General features: G+C 52.7%; 1 protein-coding gene across 4 annotated transcripts; it reads right to left on the bottom strand.

The window, feature by feature from the left end:
• Positions 1-7,325, bottom strand: UCN3 (urocortin 3). Of its 4 annotated transcripts, XM_051770689.1 has the most exons (3): positions 7,105-7,325; positions 6,373-6,400; positions 1-1,030 (listed from the first exon to the last, which is right to left on the bottom strand). In XM_051770689.1, exons 1-3 carry the CDS (start codon positions 7,301-7,303, stop codon positions 547-549), a joined length of 711 nt encoding a protein of 236 aa, XP_051626649.1. In that variant the 5' UTR covers positions 7,304-7,325; the 3' UTR covers positions 1-546. The 4 variants fall into 4 exon arrangements, with proteins under 4 accessions (XP_051626649.1, XP_051626652.1, XP_051626650.1 ...); XM_051770692.1 differs by lacking the exon at positions 6,373-6,400; XM_051770690.1 differs by lacking the exons at positions 6,373-6,400; positions 7,105-7,325 and adding an exon at positions 1,537-1,670 and having other exon boundaries at positions 1-1,316.
• Positions 7,326-10,483: the final 3,158 nt, after the last annotated feature.

The raw sequence follows: 10,483 nt of genomic DNA, 5'->3' as shown, positions 1-10,483 counted from the left end.
ATGTATAGGGATTTGGGGAACTTGGAGGCAGAAGGGTCTGGATGGTGGTGGGGATTTGTGGATTTGGGAGGGAGAAGGGTCTGGACCATGGTGGGGATTTGTGGAATTAGGAAGGAGAAGGGTCTGGACCGTGGTGGGGATGAGGCCACGAGGCTTTGGAAACCCTACAGGCCCACACGGACCCGACGAAGCACCAGGAGCAGGAGATGGGAGAACAAATTGATGGGAGAACAAATTGATGGGAGAACAAATCAGTGGGAGAACAAACTGGTGGGAGAACCCCCTGGAAAGCCAAGAGACCGCAGCTTTAATCAGGACCCTTCCCGGGGAGGGGAGGGGGGTGACACGTCCCTCGTGGGCCGGAGCCTCTTCCCTGGAGCGCGTGGAAATGTCCGGGATCGCCGGAGATCGGGGAGGGCGGGACGAGGAGGACGAGGAGGAGGAGGAGGAGGAGGAGATATGAAACCGGGGTGGTCAGAACCACCCACCCCGTGGCCACCAGTCCCCCGTGGGGACCCCACAGACCCCCCCCGACCCCCCCCGGGGTCACTTCCTGCGGCCGATCTGGGCCATCAGGTGGGCGTTGGCGGCCGCCTTGGCCCGCAAGTTCTTGGCCTTGGCGATGTCGAAGAGGATGTTCATGATGTTGGTGGGCACGTCCAGGGACAGCGTGACCTTGGCCCGGTTCTTGGGGGCCGCCTTGCCCTTGGCCTGCCCCCGGGCCGCCGCTTTGTAGCGCCCTTCCCCCGGGAATGTCCTTTTCCCGAGCTCCTCCTCCGCGTCTCCGCCACGTTCCCGTTCCCGTTCCCGTTCCCGCTCCTCCGACGCCTCCCGGGCCGGCGGGAGGAGGTCGAAGCCGCTGCCGCGCTTGTCCAGGACGGAGTTTTCCTGGGGGGTGTCCTCCTGGATTTGGGCCAGGGCGGAGTGGAGGCAGCTGAGGAGGGAGGAGGCGGCGTCGTAGGGGCCGAGGGCGCGGCTGGGCCGGGCACAGAGCAGGGTCAGGAGCAGCAGCAGCCTGGGCTGGGACATCCTGGAGCGGGGGAGACACCCGGGAATGTGAGATTCCCGCGGGATATGGGGCACAGAACCATCCCTCATTCCCTAAACTCCCATCCCAGGGTTCAGCTCCCAGGGACGGGAGCTTCCCACGGGATCTGAGACAAGGATCCACTCTCTGCTTGTCCTCCCTCGTTCCCTAAACTCCCATCCCAGGATTCACCTCCCAGGTCTCCACCCAGGGACAGGAGCTTCCCACGGGATTTGGGGCTGAGATCCACCCTCTGCTCGTCCTCCCTCATTCCCTAAACTCCCTTAAACTCCGAGGTCTCCACCCAGGGACAGGAGCTTCCCATGGGATCTGAGACAAGGATCCATCCTCTAGAGGCTCGTCCTCTCCCATTCCCTGAACTTGCATCCCAGGATTCAACTCCCAGGTCTCCACCCAGGGACAGGAGCTTCCTATGGGATCTGAGATAAGGATCCATCCTCTAGAGGCTTGTCCTCTCCCATGCCCTGAACTCCCATCCCAGGATTCACCTCCCAGGTCTCCACCCAGGGACGGGAGCTTCCCACGGGATTTGGGGCAGGGATCCACCCTCTGCTCGTCCTCCCCCATTCCCTGAGCTCCCATCCCAAGTTTCATCTCCCAGGTCCCATCCCAAGGTTAGGAGAGGTGGGAATGAGCTGCCTTGGGGTCTCCTCCTCCTCCAAGGAGCTGCTTTGGGGTCTGAGCTGCTTTGGGGTCTGCTTTAAGGGGTGTCTGAGGCTCAGAAATCCCTGGAATCCCACGAGTCATCTCCTGCTGGGGGTCCGGGATGGGAAAACTGGCCCTGGAATTCCCGATCCTGGCTGCCATTCCCCGATCTTCGGGCCCCATCTTGCGGCAAAGACGCGGCGCGGCAATTCCCGGGATTTGGGGGGTCCCGGGGGGGGCTTAGGGGGGCCTTTTGGGGGGTCCCGGGATGGGGGGGGACATCTGGGGGTCCCGAGGCGGTCCTGGGATGGAGGGGGGATACTGGGGGGAGGTCCCGGGGGGCCCCGGGATGGAGGAGGGACATGGGGGGGTCTCGGGGGGGTCCCGGGATGGGGGGGGACATTGGGGGGTCCCGGGGGGATCCCGGGATGAGGAGGGACATTGGGGGGGTCCCGGATGAGTCCCAGGATGGGGGGGGGGACACACTGGGGGGGTCTCGGGGGGTCCCGGGATGGGGGGGGGACATTGGGGGGTCCCGGGGGGGTCCCGGGATGGACGGGGGACATTGGGGGGGTCCCGGGGGGGTCCCGGGATGGAGGGGGGACATTGGGGGGTTTCAGGATGGGGGGGGGGGACATTGGGGGGTCCCGGGGGGGTCCCGGGATGGGGGGGGGCATTGGGGGGTCCCGGGGGCGTCCCGGGATGGAGGGAGGACATTGGGGGGTCCCGGGATAGGAGGGGGACATTGGGGGGTCCCGGGGGGGTGCCAGGATGGGGGGGGACATTGGGGGGTCCTGGGGGGGTCCCGGGATGGGAGGGGGGACATTGGGGGGTCCCGGGGGGGTAGCGGGATGGACGGGGGACGTTGGGGGGTCCCGGGATAGGAGGGGACATTGGGGGGGTCTCGGGGGGGCCCCGGGATGGGGGGAATACTGGGGGGTCCCGGGGGGGTTCCGGGATGGGGGAGACATTAGGGGGTCCCGGGGAGGTCCCGGGATTGGGGGGGGACATTGGGGGATCCCGGGGGGGTCCCAGGATGGGGGGGGGGAATACTGGGGGGTCCCGGGGGGGTCCCAGGAGAGTTTGGGGGGTTGAGGGTCCTGGGAGGGTCTCGGTGTGTGTGTGGGGGACACTGGGGGGTTTTGGGGGGTCCTGGGATGGGGGGGGAATACTGGGGGGGGTCCCAGGGAGGTCCCGGGGGTCCCAGGAGAGTTGGGAGGGTTGGAGGGTCCCGGGGGGGGGTCTCGGGATGGGAGGGGGACATTGGGGGGTCCCAGGGGATCCTGGGGGGTCTTGGGCAGTCCTAGGGGTGTCCCGGGGGGTCTTAGGGCGTCCCTTGAGGGGGGGGATTAGGAGTCCTAGGGGGGGTTTGGGGTTTATCCCCTTAATTCCACCCTTTGCCATGTCTTGGGCAGTAGGATCAGGGCAGGTTTATCCCCTTAACTCTGCCCTTTGTTGTCCCTCAGATTGGGAATTTTGGGCAGGTTTATCCCCTTAACTCCACCCTTTTCCATGTCTTGAAGGAGTAGGATCAGGACAGATTTATCTCCTTAACTCTGCTCTCTGCTGTCCATGAAAGGGAGGAATTTTGGGCAGTTTAATCCCCTTAATTCCACCCTTTGCCATGTCTTGGAGGGTGGAATCAGGGCAGGTTTATCCCCTTAATTCTGTCCATTGTTTTCCCTCCGAGTGGGAATTTGGGGCAGTTTTATTCCCTTAACTCCACCCTTTTCCATGTCTTGAAGGAGTAGGATCAGGGCAGGTTTATCCCCTTAAAACTCTGCCCTCTGCTGTCCATGGAGGGGGAAATTTGGGCAGGTTTATCCCCTTAATTCCACCCTTTGCCATGTCTTGGGCAGTAGGATCAGGGCAGGTTTATTCCCTGAATTCTGCCCCTTGCTGTCCCTCAGATTGGGAATTTTGGGCAGGTTTATTCCCTGAATTCTGCCCTTTCCTGTCCCTCAGAGTGGGAATTCTGGGCAGATTTATTCCCTGAATTCTGCCCTCTACTGTCCATGGAAAGGGGGAATTTTGGGCAGGTTTATTCCCTGAATTCTGCCCTCTCTCCCCCCTCGAGGGCAGCGATTTGGGGCGGCTCAAACCGGCAGGATTTGAGGGATTTACTCCATTCCCACTTTCCTTCCTCCCCCCAAAAAAAACCCCAGAGCTCCTCGGGCAACATCCAACCCCTCCAACCCTTCCCTGCATCCCGGAAAACCCGCCTGGATCCACCCGGGAAGCACCAACAGAGCTGGAAAATTCGGGATGGGGCAGGAAAACCCTTCCCAGGACCTCAAACCCTCCTCCCTTGAACCCCAAATCAGATTTTTGGGATTTTGGAGACAATCAGAACATCCCGGGAATTGGTTTTCCCCGCCAAAAATCCTTTTTTCCCCACCCCAAAACCTGCCCCATTCCCGGCTGGTTTGTTTTGTTTTTATTTTCATTCCCAAGGGAAGCGTCTCCCTCCTCCTCCTCCTCCTCCTCCTCGAGCTCGGGATGGGATTTCCCGTCAGGAAAAAAAGAAAAATAAATCAGGAAAAAAAGAAAAATAAATCAGGGAAAAAAGAAAAATAAATCAGGAAAAAAAGAAAAATAAATCAGGAAAAAAGAAAAATAAATCAGGAAAAAAGAAAAATAAATCAGGAAAAAAAAGAAAAATAAATCAGGAAAAAAGAAAAATAAATCAGGAAAAAAAAGTAAGTCTGGCAAATTCCTCGGGGCAGGGAATTTTAGGGATTGCTCCTTTTTCCCAGGGGAAATTTAGGAATTGCCGATTTTTCCACCTCCCCCCCCCACCCCCGCAGCCCCGCTGTCCTGGGAATGCCGGGAATGGGAATGCCGGGAAGCTGGAACAGCTTCTGGAAGAGCTTCTGAGCTTCTCCTCCCTCTCCTCTCCCCCGGCTGAAACCTGTGGCTCGTCCCTGCGCTTCCTGGGGCTTTTCCAATCGTTGGGAATCTCGGCTGAGCAGGGAAAAAAACTACAAACCCATCCACACCCAGCTCCTGCTTTCCCGGAAATCCCGGCAAAAAAAAGGGGCAAAATAAATTAAAAAAAAAAAAAAATAAGGGAAAAGCAGCGTTTGGCCGCCGATATTTTGGATTTCGGGGGGTTATTTTTGCCCCCCCCCCAAGTTTTTATGGAGTGGGGGGAAAAAAGCTGGAGTCGGGATTTCCTCCCTGCTCCAAAAAAAAACCCCAAAAAAGCTGGGAAAGAAGAAAATTAAGAATATTCCTCCCTCCCCGCGGTGGATTTTAATCCCGCCGCGACCCGGGGGGAGCTTTTCCCGCTCCTGCCGGTGGGAATTTGCTGGGACAGCGGCGGGAATTTTACGGGAATGGCATCTGGGCTTGAAAGGAGAGAAATCCAACCTGTTCCCGGCGAAGCGGGAGGGATTTACCGGTTGGAGCCGCTGGATGGAGCTGGTTTTTTTTTTCCCGGGGAAAAAGTAAGTCTGGAATAAAAAAAATCATTCCCGTGGACTTTTGAAAGTCTCTCTTCCCTGACGAGTCTCTCCCTAAAAATTCCAGCTGGAATCTCTCCCCCCCCCACCCCTTTAGCGACAAAAATGATTTTTCTTCTCCCTCTTTTCCCCCTCGGGGCTTTTCCAAACCCTTCCCACGTTTCTCGGGCCTCCGAAAAAAATCCCTGGAATAATTTAAAAATAAAAATTCCCCATTCCTTTGCTCGGGATATTTTAACATCTTGATGCCAGGAAATATCCAAGGGGGAATCTTTTAATAAATCTTTTTATCGTCCTGAACTTCCCTTCCCTTTTTCCCTTCCCTTTTTCCCTTCCCTTTTTCCCTTCCCTTTTTCCCTTCCCTTTTTCCCTTCCCTTTTTCCCTTCCCTTTTTCCCTTCCCTTTTTCCCTTCCCTTTTTCCCTTCCCTTTTTCCCTTCCCTTTTTCCCTTCCCTTTTTCCCTTCCCTTTTCCCTTTTCCCTTCCCAAACCTTCCCAAACCTTCCCTTCCTTCTTTATTTTTCCCCTTCCCTTCCCTGCTGCTTTTTTTTCTTCCCAGGGAAACCTGGAAGCTTCTCTCCCAAAGGGAAGCCCCAAAACATTCCCAATAAATCCGGAGCAGGTTAAGGAATGAAATCCAAGGGATGGGGAGGACTTGAAGGGAATATTTTAGTATCTCCAAGGGGGAATATTTTAATATCCTTTTAACACTTCCTTTCCCTTCCCAGCTTTTCTTTTTGCCAGGGAAACCTGGAAGCTTCTCTCCCAAAGGGAAGCCCCAAAACATCCCAATAAATCCGGAGCAGTTTAAGGAATGAAATCCCAGGAACTCACCTGGGTTGTCCTATTGGGATGGGAAGAACCTGAAGGGAATATTTTAATATCCTTTTAACATCCCAAACTTCCCTTCCCTTCTTCTTTATTTTTCCCCTTCCCTTCCCTGCTGCTTTTTTTTCTTCCCAGGGAAACCTGGAAGCTTCTCTCCCAAAGGGAAGCCCCGAAATATTCCCAAGAAATCCAGAGCAGGTTAAGGAATGAAATCCAAGGGATGGGAAGGACTTGAGGGGAATATTTTAATATCATTTTAACATCCTGAACTTCCCTTCCCTGCTTTTTTTTCCCCAGGGAAACCTGGAAGCTTCTCTCCCAAAGGGAAGCCCCGAAACATTCCCAATAAATCCGGAGCAGTTTAAGGAATGAAATCCCAGGAACTCACCTGCTTGTCCTATTGGGATGGGAAGAACCTGAAGGGAATATTTTAATATCCTTTTAACATCCCAAACTTCCCTTCCCTGCTTCTTTATTTTTCCCCTTCCCTTCCCTGATGCTCTTTTTTTTCCCAGGGAAACCTGGAAGCTTCTCTCCCAGACAGAAGCACCAAAACATTCCCAATAAATCCAGAGCAGTTTAAGGAATGAAATCCAAGGGATGGGAAGGACTTGAGGGGAATATTTTAATATCATTTTAACATCCCAAACTTCCTTTCCCTTCCCAGCTTTTCTGGGAAACCTGGAAGCTTCTCTCCCAAAGGGAAGCCCCAAAACATCCCAATAAATCCAGAACAGGTTAAGGAATGAAATCCAAGGGATGGGGAGGACTTGAGGGGAATATTTTAATATCATTTTAACATCATTTTAATGTCCTGAACTTCCCTTCCCTGCTTTTTTCCCCAGGGAAACCTGGAAGCTTCTCTCCCAAAGGGAAGCCCCGAAACATCCCAATAAATCCGGAGCAGGTTAAGGAATGAAATCCAAGGGATGGGAAGGACTTGAGGGGAATATTTTAATATCTCCAAGGGGGAATATTTTAATATCATTTTAACATCCTGCCTTTCCTTTCCCTACTTTTTTTTCCCAGGGAAACCTGGAAGCTTCTCTCCCAAAGGGAAGCCCCGAAACATTCCCAGTAAATCCGGAGCAGTTTAAGGAATGAAATCCCAGGAACTCACCTGCTTTTCCTGTCGGGATGGGAAGGACTCGCCGCCGTCTCACTCCCGGGAAAGAGGCATCAGGTGCTTTTTCCCCCCTCCTTTTTTTTTTCCCCTCGACTCCTGTTCCCTGGGATTCGGGTTTTATGATCCCCTTTCCGAGGGCTGGGATAGTTTTCCCTCTCCTTGGAAACGCTTTCCCCCCTTTCCCTGCGTCCATATATATATAAATAAATATAAAAAAAACCTGGGATCACGGGGTTGGGAGTCGTAATTCCTGAGTTTTTTCGTCGGGGTGACATCACGGGGGGCAGGAGGGACGTCACGGAGCCTCTCCCGCATCCAGGGGGGGAAAAAAAAATAGGGGAAAAACAGGGGAAAGGGAGGGGGGAAAAGACGTCTGAGCCCCCCAAATCGGGGGGTTGTCGTCAGCAGGATCACGCACGGCCGCGCTCGGGGCGGGGAGGGTTCGGTTTTAAAAGCTCGAAATGGGTTTAAATTGAATTATTAAATCGAATTAGGACGCCGAGGAGAAGGGGGGAGGGGGCTCGGCCTCCGCTCGCCGCGTTGGTCCCGCTTTTCCGGGGGTTTAGTCCAAGGGGTTTGGCACCAGGTGGTGGCTCAAACCCCACAGAGGGGCCCTGCTCTGACCTGTCCGTCTGTCTGCTCCCAGTTTGGGGTCCCAGTTTGGGGTCCCAGTAACACTCTGGGGTCCAAGTTTGGTGTCCCAGTTTGGGGTCCCAGTTTGGGATCCCAGTAGAACTCTGGTCCCAGAAACCTCCCAGTTTGGGGTCCCAGTTTGGGGGTCCCAGTTTGAGATCCCAGTAGAACTCTGGTCCCAGAAACCTCCCAGTCTGGGGTCCCAGAAACCTCCCAGTTTGGTGTCCCAGTAACACTCTGGGGTCCCAGTTTGGGATCCCAGTAGAACTCTGGTCCCAGAAACCTCCCAGTTTGGTGTCCCAGTAACACTCTGGGGTCCCAGTTTGGGATCCCAGTAGAACTCTGGTCCCAGAAACCTCCCAGTTTGGGGTCCCAGGACCAGTTTGGGGTTGCAGAAACCTTCCAGTTTGGAGTCCCAGGAACCTTCCAGTTTGGGGTCCCAGGACCAGTTTGGGGTCAAGGAACGTCCCAGTTTGGGGTCGCAGAAACCTCCCAGTTTAGAGTCCCAGGAACCTTCCAGTTTGGGTTCCCAGTACCAGTTTGGGATCCCAGTAGAACTCTGGTCCCAGGAACCTCCCAGTGTGGGGTCCCAGAAGCCTCCCAGTTTGGGGTCCCAGTAACACTCTGGGGTCCCAGTTTGGGGTCCCAGTTTGGGATCCCAGTAGAACTCTGGTCCCAGAAACCTCCCAGTTTGGGGTCCCAGAAACCTCCCAGTTTGGCGTCCCAGTACCACTTTGGGGTCCCAGTTTGGGATCCCAGTAGAACTCTGGTCCCAGAATCCTCCCAGTTTGGGGTCCCAGTACCAGTTTCATCCCAAAACCTCCCAGTTTGGGCTCCCAGGAACCTCCCAGTTTGGAGTCCCAGAGACCTCCCAGTTTGGGGTCCCAGTCCCACTTTGGGGTCTCATTTTGGAGTCCTAGAAACCTCCCAGTTTGGGATCCCAGTACCAGTTTGGGGTTCCAGAAACCTCCCAGTTTGTAGTCCCAGGAACCTCCCAGTTTGGGGTCCCAGTAGAACTCTGGTCCCAGAAACCTCCCAGTGTGGGGTCCCAGAAACCTCCCAGTTTGGGGTCCCAGTAACACTCTGGGGTCCCAGTTTGGTGTCCCAGTTTGGTGTCCCAGCTTGGGGTCCCAGTAACACTCTGGGGTTGCAGAATCCCCCCAGTTTGGGGTCCCAGTACCAGTTTGATCCCAAAACCTCCCAGTTTGGGGTCCCAGAAACCTCCCAGTTTGGGGTCCCAGTAACACTCTGGGGTCCCAAAAACCTCCCAGTTTGGTGTCTCAGCAGAACTCTGGTCCCAGAAACCTCCCAGTTTGGGGTCCTAGAAATCTCCCAGTTTAGGGTCCCAGTACCAGTTTGGGGTCCCAGTAACACTCTGGGGTCCCAAAAACCTCCCAGTTTGGGGTCCCAGTACCAGTTTGGCGTTCCAGAAGCCTCCCAGTTTGGGGTCCCAGTACCAGTTTGGGGTCCCAGTTTGGGGTCCCAGTTTGGGGTCCCAGTACCAGTCTGATCCCAGAAACCTCCCAGTTTGGGGTCCCAGTAACACTCTGGGGTCCCAATTTGGGGTCCCAGTTTGGGTTCCCAGTAGAACTCTGGTTCCAGAAACCTCCCACTTTGGGGTCCCAGAAATCTCCCAGTTTAGGGTCCCAGTACCAGTTTGTGATCCCAGTAACACTCTGGGGTCCCAGTTTGGGGTCCCAGTAGAACTCTGGTCCCAGGAACCTCCCAGTTTGGGGTCCCAGTACCAGTTTGGGGTCCCATTTTGGGGTCCCAGAATCCTCCCAGTTTGGGGTCCCAGTTCCACTTTGGGGTCCCATTTTGGGGTCCCAGAATCCTCCCAGTTTGGGGTCCCAGTTCCACTTTGGGGTCCCAGTTTGGGGTCCCAGAAAATATATCCATGTTTGTGTCTAAATATATTCAATATATTCATTTATGTTTGTGTATATATTTATATATATGTGTAAATATATTCTATATCTTCATATGTGTGTGTATATATGAATTTATGTCTATATATTCTAGATATTTTTATATATAAATATATTAATATGCGGAATATAATAATATATTAATGTATTATATACTATATATGTATTCTTTATATTATAAATATATTTAATATGTATAAATATATTAAATACATATTTCTATATATTTTATATCTATATATAATGATATATATTTATATAAATTTATATATTTATATATAATCATATATATTTATATATAAATATATAAAAATATAAAAATATATATAATTATATAGATAATATATATAATTATTTAGATAATATATATAATTATAAGTATAAAATTTTGTATTGAATGTATTATATTTATTATCTATATTTTATATATATTACATATCCGTATATTACTATATGGAATACAGGAAATGGGCTTGAGTTCCCAAATCTCCTTTTGCTCACCAAACTCCAGGAGGATTTGCAGAGCTGCTTTGATGGGAAACCCCCAGATTTGGTAAAACCCCAATTTTCCCAGTTAAAACCCTAAATTTTCACAGATAACCCCCAATTTTCACAAATAAACCCCAATTTTCACAAAAACCCCCCAATTTTAACACCTAAATCCCCAATTTTCACCAATAAACCCCAATTTTCATCAATAAACCCCAATTTTCAAACCTAAATCCCCAATTTTCACAAATAAAACCCAAATTTTCCCAAATAAAACCCCAATTTTCGCAAGTAAACCCCCAGTTTTTTACAGATAAACCCCA

This window comes from Manacus candei, unplaced genomic scaffold, assembly GCF_025592945.1.
Source record: "Manacus candei isolate 608988 ecotype Guabito, Panama unplaced genomic scaffold, ASM2559294v1 h1tg000123l, whole genome shotgun sequence".
NCBI classification, from domain to species: Eukaryota; Metazoa; Chordata; class Aves; order Passeriformes; family Pipridae; genus Manacus; species Manacus candei.
Note: the sequence above shows the minus strand (reverse complement) of the source record. Positions and strands in the feature narration are given on the sequence as shown.